The sequence below is a fragment of the Humulus lupulus genome, chromosome 3, assembly GCF_963169125.1.
Source record: "Humulus lupulus chromosome 3, drHumLupu1.1, whole genome shotgun sequence".
NCBI lineage: Eukaryota > Viridiplantae > Streptophyta > Magnoliopsida > Rosales > Cannabaceae > Humulus > Humulus lupulus.
The window spans coordinates 5,130,100-5,146,568 of record NC_084795.1 but is presented as its reverse complement, the minus strand read 5'-3'; the positions used below and the strand labels follow the sequence as shown (position 1 = coordinate 5,146,568).

At 29.8% G+C, this 16,469-nt stretch overlaps 2 protein-coding genes across 2 annotated transcripts; one reads left to right on the top strand and one right to left on the bottom strand.

Moving 5' to 3' along the window:
• Positions 1–2,579: 2,579 nt before the first annotated feature.
• LOC133821880 (elongator complex protein 2) lies at positions 2,580–7,754 on the top strand. Its single transcript, XM_062254045.1, has 10 exons — positions 2,580–2,771; positions 2,863–2,950; positions 3,312–3,397; positions 3,552–3,705; positions 4,075–4,235; positions 4,325–4,975; positions 5,134–5,449; positions 5,634–5,854; positions 6,412–6,589; positions 7,112–7,754. Exons 1-10 carry the CDS (start codon positions 2,631–2,633, stop codon positions 7,606–7,608), a joined length of 2,493 nt encoding a protein of 830 aa, XP_062110029.1. The 5' UTR covers positions 2,580–2,630; the 3' UTR covers positions 7,609–7,754.
• Positions 7,755–9,400: 1,646 nt separating this feature from the next.
• On the bottom strand, positions 9,401–12,414 carry LOC133820907 (sphinganine C4-monooxygenase 1-like). The gene is made up of 3 exons (XM_062253472.1): positions 12,303–12,414; positions 11,864–12,120; positions 9,401–10,227 (listed from the first exon to the last, which is right to left on the bottom strand). Exons 2-3 carry the CDS (start codon positions 12,107–12,109, stop codon positions 9,667–9,669), a joined length of 807 nt encoding a protein of 268 aa, XP_062109456.1. The 5' UTR covers positions 12,110–12,120; positions 12,303–12,414; the 3' UTR covers positions 9,401–9,666.
• Between the last annotated feature and the right edge of the window lie 4,055 nt (positions 12,415–16,469).

Genomic DNA, 16,469 nt, shown 5'->3' with positions numbered 1-16,469 from the left:
TTAATTTTTCCCTCTAAAACTGGAAGGATTTGAGTTGGTAAATAGAAAGTGATGGGTCAGTAGAAAGATTAAGTGGGAGAAAGATTAATAAAAGGGTATAATAGGTAGATTTAATAAAATATTAGGTATAAAAGTAAGAGTATTAGAAAATAGCTAGAAATTAAAGACTCCTTCTAAAACTGGGTACTCCATCTAATTTCTTTCGTCTTAAGTAAATTATAATATTTACTTAGGACTTTATTTAAAATAATAACTTAAGTAATCAATAATATAAAATGATCATTTCTTTATAATTTAAAAAAAATAATTTCTTTAAATAATTTAAAATAATTAATAATTTCTTTCTGTCATTATTTTAAATAATTTATTATAATTTCTCATTTTAATAATACTATTCTTATAAAATATTTATTTATATACACTGGAAAAAAATGATGAATTTAAAAAATCTTAAGTATAAAATACTTGAGGACAAAAATTGATATAATATGAATACATCTCATTTTCAATCAAAAGCTTTCATCTTTAAAAATTAAAACATTTGCTTTCATTACACCCTCAAATCACACACTGTCAAAAATCAAAATAATAAACAACCAATCATCAAATCACTTTCAAATTGTTCCATGTGATCCAAATGTTTTATATATTTATACATTAAATTATGATTAAAATATCTAATTTTTTTAAAATATTATACTTTTATACTTATTTTTTTTTCAGTATTAAATATGGTTAATTTTTTTAAAATGTTGCACTTTAAACCCAAATTTTTTTTATGATAAATATATTCAATATTTTTAAAACGTTACACTTTATATATATATTTTTTATTATTTTGATAAATAATAAGAAAATTATAGAATAATATAGAATTTTAATTATATTTTAAAGGACAAATAATAAAATTTCCCCCCTATCTATAGCCCTTGTGGAGTTTTGCCCACTAAAATATTTTGTGGCAAAAATTCCCCTTCAATTATAAAAATCATTGCAAATATGTCCATTTTGCTACGTTTCGTTCATTTTTTAAGCAGTTTTCTGGACACATGTCATATGTATAGTTATAGTATGAGAGTCTATTTAACTAGTTGAAGTTAGTCGAAATTGAGTTTATTGATATTAAACATTCAAAAATTAGTTCTCAAAATACAAATACATATTTTCAAAATTTATCATTATATCACTATGTATGTATATATTTGTCTGTTAACACTATCGAAACTTGCACATTAATGCTACATTAGCAAATTGTTTTAAAAAATGAATAAAATGCAATATAAGTGGCACATTTATTTTAGTTACTATAGTTCAAAGGGGATTTTTGCCACGAAAAAAAAGTTCAGGAGGCAAAACTCTATAAATACTATAATTCAGGGGGAAATTTCCTATTCACCCTATTTTTAATTTTTAATTATTTTCACTTCTTTATTTTTTTCTCAAAATAATAAAAAAATTATTTAAGATTTTAAAATTAATAAAAATAATTAAAACTTATATTTTTTCTTTATTTAAAAAAGTATATATTTTAAATTGATAGAAAAATATTTTTTAATTATTTTTTTATTAATTTTAATAAAACATTTATTACTTTTAATTTAAAATGGTTATTTTGAGGAATAATAAGAAAGAGAAAATAATTTAAGATTTAAAAAATAATTATAAAACATATAATTGTCCTTAACCTTCTTATTATTTCTCAAAATAATAATAAAAAAAAGTATAAAAGTGCAATATTTTAAAAATATTGCGTATATTTACTGCAAAAAAAAATTAGGTATCAAAGTGCAATATTTTGAAGACATTAAGTATATTTATAGCCGAAAAAAAAGATTTAGTATAAAAGTGCAACATTTTGAAAACATTTGTTATTTTAGTCGAAACTTACTCTATTTATATTAGGGATATTTGCAGCGAAAATAGTTAAATTTTGCAAATTATGTAACTTAAATATCTAACCTTTTTTTTTTGCGGCTAAAATACATCTCGTTACATTTTTTTGGCACCCGTAGATACCTCACTGTTATCTAACAAGTAAGTGTTTATGTGACAGCTTCTAATTGGTCCACATTATTTATTATTGAATTTTTATAAAAATTAAATAAAAATCTAATAAAAATTTAAAAATTCATTTAAACATCATATTTTAAATAAATTAATTAAAAATTATTAATCAAAATACCTAAAACTAAAAATGACTTTTGAGAAGTTGTTTTCTAAATTAAAATAATTTTTATAATTCTTAACTTACCCATAAAAGATGTTTTTTTTTAATATACAAACACTTTGAAAAATAAATAAAAAATAAAGATATTTATGTAATAGTTATCCAAAAAAAAAATGTCAAGAAAAAGTAAAAGTTTAGCGAAAGTGATTAATATCTCTCGAGATATAACATTTAGGTGGCAAAACCAAAAAAATAAAAAAGTTGGTAATTTTGAAAATAATATCACATATATGTCATTAGAAACGAACTGGGCCAACGAAACTAGAAGCCCATAACTTTTTAGAGTGTCAGGGCCCAAAATGCAAGCCTCCTCCTCCGCTCGTCTTTGCGAGTGTTTTAGTTCTCCGTTTAGGGAGAGCAGCGGAAGAAAGTGGTGTTGCTGGGGAAAGAACCAGACTAAGAGATGTCAAATAGCGGCGGAGTTGGGGTGAAGAGAGTGTTGATCGGAGCAGGGTGCAACCGAATAGTCAACAACGTTTCATGGGGCGCCTCCGATTTGGTATCCTTTGGAGCTCAAAACGCCGTCGTTATATTCTCCCCAAAGGTCCTTTTTCTCCTCTTCTAGTTCTTCTCCACCATTACATACGATATCTTCTTCACTCGTACTAAGTTTTCTTCTTTTGGTGAATTTTCAGACTGCTCAGATTTTGACTACTCTTCCGGGTCACAAGGCTTCTGTCAACTGTACTCACTGGCTCCCTAATGCTAAATTTGCTTTTAAAGGTACTTTTTTTTCCCTTATATATATGTGTGTATGCATATACATATACACTTATCAATTCCAAGCTTGAAGAAAATGGTGTGATGCTTATTTGTATTATCGTAGCTATTCTACTCTTTTGCTCTGCTTCATTGATGACAAGTAATGGGGAATTCAGCTTACACTAAAAAAAAAAAAAGATTGTGAATTTAACCCTTTGGTAGTAACATTATTCGATTTTATAAGAAGTTATTCTGGGAAAATATTGATTCAATAAATTTTGGTTATTGCCGCCTGTATCCCAAAATACACCACATTATTTGGTAAATTATGTAAGCAATAATGCTAATCATTTTTTTAATGGACTTTTCTGTATATGGATAGCTAAGCACTTAGAGCGGCATTATCTGCTTTCTGGGGATGCTGATGGCACCATTATTTTATGGGAATTATCTCTTCTTGAAGGAAAGGTATGCTTTTTTACTAGTCTTATCTATGCATCAGAACTACAAAACATTTCCCTTTTTTTTTATTAATTATCTTTGAAATTTTACTCTACTTGCTTATTGAAATATATCATCTATAAGTGGATTCATATCATTTTCGGTGTCTGTTTGATTATAGTGGAGGAATGTATCACAAGTACCAGAATCACACAAGAAGGGTGTCACTTGCATTACTGGAATTATGGTTTCTGAATCTGAAGCAGTCTTTGCGTCTACATCTTCGGACGGCACAGTTCACATATGGGAGGTGGCTTTTCCTGCTAATAGTGGAGGTCAGCCAAAATGTACTCTTTAACTGATCAATGTCTTTTCAGGTTTTGAAAAACTTAATGCATTTTTCCTCCTCAATTTTGCTTGTTTTGTTTTCAACCCATTCTATTTGCTCATCATGTTAGATTGGCATGTAGATAGATAGCTGGCTCATAACTTCCATTTGTTCCAAAATAATTTGAAATCCAGTGCTTATCTATAGATCTTAATTTCATTGTTATTCCCAGTTTGAAATTACTTATGTTTTTTTTCGCCTTATCCACATCTTTGACGATATTTATCAAGATTGGATAAATTGTCTCTTATCCACTATCTGTAATTGTTTCAACAAAAATCATCTTAAACCAATTGCTATTTTTTTTTCCTTCCAGGTGACTGTAAATTGATATGCCTGGATTCTATCTCTGTTGGTTCAAAGCCTATGGTTGCGCTTTCTTTAGCAGAACTGCCTGGAAATAATGGACGTTTAGTATTGGCAATGGGAGGCTTGGATAACAAAATTCATCTCTACTGTGGGGGGAGGTCTGAAAAGGTATGCAATTTCAGACTTGTTTACCCATCCAGTAATTTTCTCCATCTTTTTATGCAGCTCTGTATTGACCTTTACATTATTCATCTCAGTTTGTCCGTGCTTGTGAGTTGAAAGGGCATACAGATTGGATCCGGTGTTTAGATTTCTCGTTAGCTATATATTCCAATGGCAACACAGAAACTATTCTACTTGTAAGTTCATCTCAGGACAAGGGCATACGCATATGGAAGATTGTGCTGCTTGGTGACAGGAAAGAAGAAGTTAGTTTAGCTTCTTATATAAAAGGCCCTGTACTTGTTGCTGGCACAGTGTCATATCAAGTTTCTTTGGAATCTCTGCTAATTGGACATGAGGATTGGGTATATTCAGTAGAATGGCAACCGCCATCTGCTTCTGGAGACAGGGTTGCTTACTGTCAACCCCAGAGCATTTTATCTGCATCAATGGACAAGACAATGATGATCTGGCAACCAGAGAGGACTTCTGGTATCTGGATGAATGTTGTCACTGTTGGTGAATTAAGTCATTGTGCATTGGGGTTTTATGGTGGTCACTGGAGCTCAAATGGAGATTCCATATTAGCTCATGGATATGGTGGATCATTTCATCTCTGGAGAAATGTTGGTGTTGACTTGGATAACTGGCAGCCGCAAAAAGTTCCATCAGGGCATTTTGCCGCAGTTGCAGATATTTCATGGGCAAGGAATGGTGAATACTTGCTGTCTGTCAGTCATGACCAGGTAATTTGCTAGCCATGGTATGAAACTTTGTTAATTTTTTTTTCTTCATTAAATAGAACATAGAATTGCTTCTTCACTATTTATTTCCCCCCTGACTCTACATTCATTGTTGTATATTTATTACTCATATTACATTATTCTCTCAAATAAATATGCAGACAACTCGGATATTTGCTCCTTGGAAAAATGAAGCTTCTCTTGATAGGGATGGCTGGCATGAAATTGCTCGCCCTCAAGTCCATGGTCATGACATCAACTGTGTTACTATTATTAGAGGGAAGGGGAACCACCGATTTGTCAGTGGAGCTGATGAAAAGGTTGCCAGAGTATTTGAAGCTCCGTTGTCCTTTCTAAAGACACTGGGTCATGCCATTTCACAGAATAGTATTTTTGAAGACATCCAAACAGGTGTTCAGGTTTTGGGTGCAAACATGTCTGCTCTTGGGCTATCACAAAAGCCTATTTATGTCCAGAGTGAGTTTCTATCTTAAGCTTGGACATAGAAACAAACACACAATTCCTTTTATCCCGCCGACTCTTGTGAGGAGTTACAAGTATATAGTTCTCTGCACAGAGGGCGAGGCTTCTACTTCTTTTCTTGGAATCTATAATCAGTTATTGAAAATTATGTGTACCTTAACAGACCTTTTCTGTGCAGCTGAGAACAACATCACATCAAGCAGGGTTGGTAATGAGAGCATAGACACACTTGAAACTATCCCTGATGCAGTCCCAGTAGTGTTGACTGAACCCCCCATTGAAGATCAACTGGCATGGCATACACTGTGGCCAGAGTCACACAAACTCTATGGTCATGGTAATGAACTTTTTTCTTTATGCTGTAATCATGAAGGAAATCTTGTTGCCTCGTCATGTAAGGTATAAGAAGCTATTCCTATCTTAAGGTTTTTATAGTTGTCTGGAGTCATTTAAATTCCTAAATTTTCTTTTACTTGCTGACAACACATACCAATCTTGGTATGGCTTCTTGTAACTTTTCTATTTGGACATTTTATTTTTTTGAATTCATGGATTACTAGTTAGCCTTTACATGCTAAACAGACAGTTCTGAGAAATACTGGATGCTGAACCTCATGAATGGATGGTGTAATGCATGTAGGGGGAGAATGAGTCTCAAACTTTTACAACATTTTAATTAGAATTTTTTTTTCCCTTTCCATGTTTGTAAAGTTAAAAGTATTAGAAGTTACAGCGAAGAGTATATGCAAGGTTTATTCTAGAATTTGACATGAAATTTTTTATGTAGGGTGTATTGTGTGGTATTTTAAGTATGATTTCTTTGGTGTGCTTCACATAAAAACATTTTTCATTTGTATGGCTGCCAAGCATATGTAAGTAATAAAAGTAGGAATATGACAGTCATGGTCTTAGATTCCTAGTCAGAATCAGTATTTACTCTTTATTATATTTTGCAGGCCCAGTCAGCAACAGTAGCAGAGATATGGCTATGGGAAGTTGGTTCATGGAAGGCAGTTGGTCGTTTGCAGTCTCACAGTTTGACAGTGACTCAGATGGAATTCTCCCATGATGACAAATTACTTTTGACCATTTCAAGGGACCGCCAGTTCTCTGTTTTTGCAATCAATGGGACAGGTAATTGTTTTTACCTCTGAAGTTACTAAACAATTGATGTTGCCATACTTTCTGGTTGATATGGATGTTGAATACTGAGTTTTTGCATTTCTGAACTAGCAAGATGACTTGATAAGTAGTGGACAGGGAACTGGTTTCATATTTCATAGCTAGACAGTAGTAAAGGTGGTAAATCTTTGAGGAATTAATATTTGGTACCGAGCCCGTATATGAGTGAGTAAAAGAGAAGTATGGGATATTTCTTTTTCTGCTGCTGTGCCACAATGGTGCCTATATACGTATCTATTTATTATTTCTTTCATCTATCCATGATGCTACGAGGTTTAATATTTCCCCACAGTTTAGTCATTTTTTATCCCAAGAAAAGAAAAATGATATAAGTAATTAACACAGGTTGAAAATCTCTTCAAACAAGGTTCCAGGAGAGTAAAAACTGTGTTTGATTTGGCAGTGCTCGTTTTTTATATAATTCTGATCTCCCATTTAGTGTAAAATAACACAGATTTTTTTGTTTTTTGTTAGGCACAGAGGAAATAAGTCACCAGCTGATAGCAAGGCAGGAAGCACACAAGAGAATTATATGGGCATGCTCATGGAACCCGCATGGTTACGAATTCGCAACCGGTTCAAGAGACAAGACCGTGAAAATTTGGGGTCTGGAAAATCAATCATCAGTCAAGCCTCTCTTAACTTTGCCACCCTTCAAAACTAGTGTCACAGCACTCTCTTGGGTTGGTCTCGGCAGCAACAGAAACAATGATTTACTTGCAGTTGGAATGGAAAACGGACTCATTGAGCTATGGAGTCTATCCATAAACCGAACTAACGATGGCGCTATAGGAGTCCCCGCTGCAACTGCTGCTCCTTTTGCCCAGCTTGATCCTGTCATGTGCCACGTGTCCACAGTAAATCGTTTAGCATGGAGAAACCCCGAAAAGAGGGACGACGAATGTTGTTTGCAGCTTGCCTCTTGTGGAGCTGACCACTGTGTGAGAGTGTTTGATGTAAAGGTAACTTAAGCAAACCAGCTGTTTGTTTCAGCAAAGTAATTTTGGTCTGACCCTAACATCATATAAGCATAGTGAGAATTGTGAAATTTTTCTTAGATAAACACAAGTCTTTTTCAGAATATTCTGCCTTGATATAACATGCTTATTTCCATGGAGCTCTTTAAGGTTAATTGTCAATGCCATACAAAATTAGGGCAATGTAGAAAATTCTTCTTGTTTTCCTCCTTGGGTTTTGATCTCTTAAAATGGTCGAGTGTAACATTTGGTATAAAAAGCTAAAATTTAAATCATAAATTTGGTATATATTGACTTTAAAATTTAAAAAAAGAAGAGAATTTTACATATAATACAATTTGTTGAAAGAAAAAATAATCTTGTTTTACACTTGTTCCATTTTATTTTATGGCCTTCTGTATATATTTCATGTATGATTTGTACATGTACAGTTCCAATTTATTTAAAAATCGATATTCTATGACCACTAAACAGAACAAGACATGGCTTTCCTTTATTTTCTTTTTATGAAACCATTGAATAAAGTTTATGCGTGTATGTATATAATATGGGGAATTCTCCTACTAGTAGGGTTATCAGTTTTCTCAATCCGTGAACAGTTTTCGGTGTGATTTTTTTTATGATCGTGTATATTGTAGCTATTTAGAGCATCTTGTAAATTTTCAAAATTTTTTGAATAGTTTACAGTACCGAAAACTAGGTTCAAATATGTTGTTGCACGCGTGACTAATTTTTTTTATGCGCGTGGAAAACAACATGTTTGAACCTAGTTTTCGGTACTGTAAACTATTCGGAATTTTCTGAAAATTTGCATGATACTCTAAATAGCTACAATATACACGGTCATAAAAAAAAGTCGCGTCGAAAACTGTTCACGGGTCGAGAAACACTGAAAGCCCTATCGGTAGGGCTTAAAGTGAAGTTCCTATAGAAGAATTGTCCTATGTAATATATATAGATGGGCTGGACTTGTTTAATAGTGTTGAATTTAGGAATATAATACTCTGTTACGATGTGTTTTATCAGAATATAGATTTGGTATCTATGTTTTCAATAATGCTTATTTGGTAGTTTATAATTTGAAATTATACATATTTGGTACATTTAACGTAAATTTGAACAATAAAATTTTATCAATTTGACCAAATTACTCTTAATTATATACAATTAATCAATTAAATTTGAAATTGAAATTCATATAATTGAGGATAGTTTTGTCGTATTGACAAAATTTATTGATAAAATTTAAGTCCAGGGTACCAAATATATATAATTTTAAATTACATAATATCAAATGAGTATTATTGAAAATATAAAATACAAAATATGTATTTCGATAAAATACAAGGTATTAAATAAGTATTTACCTTGAATTTATGATTTTGGTATCCTGTATATTGATCATGTAATGTGCAAGTATATTGCATATATGTGTTATTGAGTTTTGTGGGATGGATCAATAAATTTAGTGAAATTTGTTTTGTTAACTCTATTAGTTGGATTTTTATGGTCATAAACTAGACAACTAAAATAGTTTGAATAGGACAAATCATGTTTTTTTTCCTTAGTCAAATCGTTTGAAACTTTGAATAGAACCTAAAATAATTTGAATAGGACTGCATTTTTTTTCCTTTATTATTAAGTCTAGTCATTTGAGTCTTATCATATAACATATGACTACTACTAATTTCTTTTTTTTTTTGGAAGAACCCTTTTATCATAACTCTTTTGGGAACAACATTCATCATTAAAAAAAAAGAATACAGCATATAAGATATGACATATGATTACTATTATAACTCCTTTGGCAACAACATTCTTGAAAACAACATATAAGATAGGTAAGATATATAACATTCTAGTGCAACTTGAATCCACCAAGTTATATTTTCTTCATAACATGCCATATTGCATCCTGTGAATTTTATAATAATAATGAAGAACATCAGTTGGTGGAGTATGGTTTGACTCTCTTTGTCTTTTTTTTAGCTCAACACATCTAACAAAGACAATGGAACAATAAAGATTTAGACAAAATATTGTAATTTAGTTTCATACACACTTGTAACTAACAACAGGTCGAGCTTCCAATCCTCCATCTACTCTCTTCTCTACAGAGTATGGCATGTAAGTTCCGAGCAATTTATCCCACATAACAAAGAAAGGTTGAGAGAAGTTGTACTTGTTACCATAAAATTGATGGTGTATATCGTGATAAGCAGTATTATTTTTAAAAATGACGTGAAAAATATTCCAAGGTAAGCATATCCCACAATGGTCGTCCACAGCTTTTATAGTAGCAAATGTGTAGAAGAAAATGGAAGCTCGAGGAGACATCCCAGATACTAAAAATGCCAATGCACCACTAAATGTGTCGACGAAAAGTCCTTCTAAAGGATGATTGTATAGAGCTCCGAAAGCGTAGGGCACAATGAGTCGGTGGTGTTGAGAGTGGATGTGCTTGTACATGAATTTATTTTGATGCATAAACCGATGCATGAAGTATTGCATAGTGTCCAAAACAACCATAGCAATAAAAAATTGCCTTATCAAATTAATTAGAGAACTACTATTTTCATCTACGACAACATTCTCTCCATCATTCCCAATAACCTACACAATAATTCAAAAGATAATATGAAAAATATGCTAATCTAATAATTGTTTATAAATTATACCCTTTATCTTTATTATTTTTCTTAATTTGAAAAATAACATATATTGTGTAGAGGTTTAAAAAATACTGTATTGGGTTAGTGACATGATATGTTTAAGTCTTGTGAAGTGAGTTGAGTATATTGCAATTCTTAAACTTTGCCTCCACCTAATAATTCATTTTATCTGAAAGAGAATATACTATTTTGGTCTTTTGAATTCATGTTCCTACCAAAATGGTACCTCCTGTTTTATTATTCTTACCAAAATAGTACCCTTGACCTATTTTTTGTCAAATTTATTTTTTCAAAGAAACTTTTGCCCTCACTTATATGTTTTGTTTATAATTATTTTAATAAATTAAATAAACTTAAAAAATATATAAATAATAATAAAACTTAAATAAATTAAAAAATAAATCTTTTTTCAATACAAAATTAGTTTTTTTCTTAAATAAAAAATAGTTTTTTTAATTAGTGTTAATATACAAATTTGTATTTTGTGCCTTTAAAATAAAAATATGAAAATTCCCAATTAATAATTAATAATTAGAGAGAGAGAGAGAGAGAGAGAGAGTTTACATATACTATAACCTTTTGGAAAACATATTTACAATTTTTATGTTATTTGATGGACTTTTGTATGTATTTGATATATATTTAGTATATGCTAGGTATATATTTGACATATGGTTGGTATATGTTCAAATTAAAAAAAAAAACATATTATTAAACTAGAAAAAAATTGTAAAACTCTATTTTTAAAAATCGAATACCATATTTAAAAAAATATATTTCCATGACTAGAAAAATGATGAGAAAGAAAGAACTATAAAATTTAGTTATTAAAAAAAATCCTTAAAAAAATGTATAAAAGTGCTCTTTAAGTTTGAAATAAAGGCACAACTTTGATCTCTTAATTAAGGTTTATACCCAAATTATAAACTATTCAAGTTCTGTATTCATAGATGACAGGACCCAAATAGACCTTATTTAAAGAAGAATCATAGGAATATTTACTTATTTTCATTTGCTCTTTAATATTTGAGAATTGTTTTCTTATATTTATGGCCAAAATATTTTTTTGATTTATGAAAACAAGTGATGATTGCATATTGTTTGTTATTATTGAGGTTTTGTGCAAAATGACCATAAGTGATGTGTAAAAGTAAGTAAATGTTCATATTTTTAATTTTGTAGTGAAATAGTCTAACCACCTTTTTAATATTACATATTACCATTATGTATAATAAGATAGAAACTAAATACCATAAAAAAAATGATATATCATACTACAAAAAATATTTACACTAATTAAAAAATAATATACCAACAACCCATAAAATACTTAAAAAATCAATATAACTTTAAAATAAAAACTAATTAAACAAAACTAATATACATATATCACTATATTAAAGTCATACGCTCTTAAATAAATTAAAAAATGATAAAACATGACAATTTAGGTAATCAACAATGTAGAATGGTCATTTCTCTAAAAAGTTTAAAACGAAAATATTAACATATAACATTGTTTTGGATCATTTACTATAATTTATCTTTATTATTTGATCAACTAGTTTGATTCTTACCATATAACATGTGATTGCAACCATAGCTTGAAGAAATTGTTGAATAAGAACTCCTTTTATCACAACTCTTTTGGGCACCACATTCTTTTCATTCTCATCGTTCTTTGAGTGTAAACGATACTTCTCACCAAGTAACAATTCCAAGAGAATATACATTCCAGAGTATATCCAATACACTATAATTGGGACAAAAGTTCCCAATACTTCATCAGAAACTGCCTCAAAATTCATATTCTTCAACCACATATATATGAACCCTAAAAAAAGAAAAGGTTAACTCTAAATATATTGAAGAAAAAAATCGATAAAAGAAAAGAATATATAATTTTGTGTTACAAACACATGATTTTTTTGTTCATGCAGCAACAAACATAATTACATAAAATCATCTATATCAACCACTTTAAATAAATAAAAACAATAATGATTCATGACTTACTTGATAAGCAGAAACTAAATAAACGTTGGTTCTTTGTTTTTAGAAAGAAAAAATAAACGTAGGTTTATTAAGTGTTAATATATGGTTTTAGATGAAAAATGAACAAGTTATAAATAGTAGAACTCTAGTCTCTCAATCAGTGGGCTGATTTAACTTGTATATATAAAACAAAAAATAAATAAAAATCATATATTTTAGAAAATGCTCAGTAAAAAACAGTCAAAGTCCTCTCATTGAATCATGTTTGGTAAATATCCAAGTCAAAGTAAACTTACATCATTATCAGTCACAATTCTATGTACCAAAAGTCAATAAAGATCTATCTCATTCGGATTGACTTAATGCATTTCCCAGACCACTTTATGATTGTCTATAATTTTTCCAATCTTAATCTATAATTTTACTCAAAATTCTATCAAGTTTTTCTAAATGAATTTGCAACATTAATACTTGAAAATGTGACATCCTTATTCCTACAGCCAATAAAAACTTTCGGTGGATTGAAATGGTTACATTATAGCATATTCTATTCAATACTTGCTAGGCCAATTGTATCGATCACTTTCAACTTATTAGAAAGTATATCTAATCCACATTTCATGATTTAATTAATTAGATGTTGAACATCCTAATCAACATTGTTAGGCCTATTTTTCTAAAGTATAATACACGACAACAGTTCGAACATGAAGAGTGTTTCGCAATACATGTCACCCATTGGATGCTCGAAGACCCCTCATGATGTGCATCTCTCGAGAAGGTCCTTGGGAGTCATCTACTCGGATTATCAGCCCAGATCGTACCTGAGAAGCAGTGAGAGGATCACCACTATCTTTTTTTTTTTTATCATTCCCTATGCAATGCACGATCACTTTATATCCGAAAAAAGGTGAAGTATGACAGTAACTCACCCGAGCATAATTTTCTTACTTAGCTTAAGGTTTTCACGTGTAAAGGCCATGCAACCACTATTGTAATAAGGTCTAATCTCACCTAATCGAGAGTTAAAGTATAACCATATAATTTATACCATTGTTAATCACCCAGTGTCGCCTATAAATAGGGTAGTGGGAGTCATTTGTACACAAGGGAACATTTGAGTGCAAGCCAAATCTCTGCTCATTTTATTAAACTCTAAAAGAACTTTAATCTTTGCAAGTTCTTCCTCAATACAATATAGTGATTTGTGAAATAGGCTTCATTAACAGTCGAGTCACGTAAAACTCTATGTGCAGTTTCTCGTTCAATCTCTCCAACTCTTATCATCAACAAAATCTTGTATCAACAAACATATTCTATGAAAAAGAGAGTCCTTCAATTCATTTATAATTAATGAATGCATACAAGCTAAAGTATGTGTATTAATTGTTTGATTGTTGGATATATTTGCAATAAAACTCCATCTTCTTAGTGAAAAGTTACACTTGAGCATCTAATATGTTTTAGAACGGAAATTGCTAAGGGATACTGGTGCCCTACACCACAAGGATGTGACGTATTGTTATTAGTGCAATCTAATATCAGGTCTCACACATTTGAATTTAATAAATATTATGATATATCACTAACCAATCATAGGGTGTCACCTCATGTAGTGTTGGACACCTTAAAGTGTCAAATAACAACACTCTTTTAAAACTATACTCTCTTCCAACAAGATTGAGTTACATCGATTGGTCTTTAACCATTAAGTGCTAGCCGACACCAACATTTTAACATATTATTGATCCAAATCTTATAAACTAAATTATTCTATTCAAATCTAAAAATAAAATAAAAAAATACAAATGAAATCTGATTTTTTTTATAAAAATTAAATTAATAATTTAAATAAAAAATTTATTTAAAAAAAAAAAACTAATATGAAACTTAAAATCACTAAGTAAAAAACTTATTTCTAAAACATTTAAAAATTTCGATTTAAAAAAATGATTTCACAAATTTGAAAATAAAAAATGGAAAAATCAAAATAACTTAAAATTTTAGACAAAACAAACCAAAAATCTCTAAAAACGAAAATGATGTAGGTTGATTATTAAATTAGTGTGAAAAATAAAATGAGGCGTTCTTTTGTCAATTTGTGACATACAAAGGGAAGTTACAAATTTAGTTATTGATTTGTAACTCATAATATATCACCATAATCAATATGAAAATGGAGTTCCATGTTCTTGATTTAATTTTCATGTGCTATAATATTTTATAGCTGTTAGGAATGTTATTTTGACAGCTGATAAGTATTTGAATGTTACAAAATTGTATGGAAGAATAGCTGGGGCATTTTGGCAGCTTGTAACCAAACCTGTTACTTGAGGTTACAAATCAGTAACCTGACAGTTTCAGTTTTGAAGTATTTTTTTATGCTTTGAATGTTGTAATTCCAAAATCATATATTTAATTCCATAAACACTCAATTTATCATTGGTAACAACTAAAGAGGTTGGTGGAATTTGAAAATCAAATGATGATCAATAGCTCTATAAATAAAGATCATTTGGTCACTTGTGAATAAGATTTTTCCATCCATTTTAGCACTTGGTTGGAAATATAAGGTTTGATAATTTCATAAAGTTATTTCCTAAACTTTGAGTCCCTTAGTGCTAAGAGAATATGATAAATAAGCTGCTCCATTCATCGCCTACCACGGGTTTGGACAAAGGTTTCGAACTTTGTTCAAGTCTAGTGAATATTCACTACTCTTCACTTAAGATTATGCAAGTGTGAGAGTTTTCTTTTCTATTCTTGTTGTTTGAATTGTAACTTTTGTTTTGAGTTTGTATTCATTTTCTTATCTTTTTCTATATTTATTTGTATTTTAAGCATAATATCGTAATTTTATTTTATTGACCACCTTGCCCAATTGTATTTCTTTGAGCTTAGAGTTGTAATTTTGAGGTTTTCCTCCACAGTTATAATATTCTCTAACAATTAATACTTATGTAATGTTTTAAATTGTTATTGAATTGCAGGTGTAGTGACAAAACTTGAGTTTAGGCCTAGCATTCAAGCCTAGCCATGAAAAGCCTTGAAACTCAACACTAACACTTGCCCAAATAAACATAGTCAGTTACAAATGGATTGGATTTGAAAAATTAGATTTTAATTGGATTGGATGAGTTATTGGATGATGCTGTAAAAATCCAATAAAAACCGATCTAATCCAATTACATAAAATATATATTAAAAATATATTTATATTTATTTTATATGATTAAAAAATATTTATATTGCACTATTATTGGTTGTCTACTTGTTTCACATGCACCGTACTACACTTGATTAGAGAATTAAATAAAAAAAGAAACACATAACCTAATTGAACCTAAGTTTTTATGTGATTTTTTTTATAATTTTAAGTTAATAATAAAAATCAGGTTCCAAATCGAAATACAATTAAAAAATTGAATCAATCCAATTACTAAAGGGTAGGTAACCATTTGGTACCCTGTGTTTTTGCAAAGTATCATTTTGGTACCCTCTATTTTCAATAATGCTCATATGGTACCCTGTATTTTAAAATCGTACATATTTGGTGCCCTAAACTCAAATTTAATTAATAAAATTTTACCAATTTAATCAAACTGCTGTCAATTATGTAAGTTATAAATTTAAATTTAATTATTTAATTACATATAACTGATGACAGTTTGATCATATTGACAAAATTTTATCTATCAAATTTGAGTCTAGGGTATCAAATATGTATAATTTTAAAATACATGGTACCATATGAGCATTATTGAAAACAGATGGTACCAAAATGATACTTTGAAAAAAATATAGGGTACCAAATAAGTAAATTCCCATTACTAAATGTATTGGATTTTGAAACTTAATTGGGATTGGATCGGATTGGATGACAATTTTAAAATCAAATTAAAAAAGTTGAATTGGATCATATGGCTACCCTACTTGCTAGTAGTCCATCAGCTTTCTTTACTATAATTCTGATGTGATTTCCATATCTAATTATATTAATTTTCGTGCATATAATAATTATATTCTTGAGTCAAATGCAAAGTGGGGTTAAAAGTTAAATGGGAAACATTATTTTCAAAGCACTTATCCACTAGTAAGAAAATTCAATAGTGGTCCTTGTCTTGTGGTCTCATAAAATTCATTAACATTATGTTTGGTTGGAGCGAGAAGATGAGAATGGATTATAAA

What these genes read in the sequence shown, in the direction of transcription:
- LOC133820907 (XM_062253472.1), bottom strand. Translation starts at nt 12,109, where the DNA reads ATGTGGTTGAAGAATATGAATTTTGAGGCAGTTTCTGATGAAGTATTG. An exon ending in TTGCAATCACATGTTATATG is followed by an intron (nt 10,228 to 11,863) that starts GTAAGAATCAAA and finishes ATTATTGTGTAG; the next exon opens with GTTATTGGGAATGATGGAGA.
- LOC133821880 (XM_062254045.1), top strand. Translation starts at nt 2,631, where the DNA reads ATGTCAAATAGCGGCGGAGTTGGGGTGAAGAGAGTGTTGATCGGAGCA. An exon ending in TATCTCTTCTTGAAGGAAAG is followed by an intron (nt 3,398 to 3,551) that starts GTATGCTTTTTT and finishes GTTTGATTATAG; the next exon opens with TGGAGGAATGTATCACAAGT. An exon ending in TTTTCCTGCTAATAGTGGAG is followed by an intron (nt 3,706 to 4,074) that starts GTCAGCCAAAAT and finishes TTTTCCTTCCAG; the next exon opens with GTGACTGTAAATTGATATGC.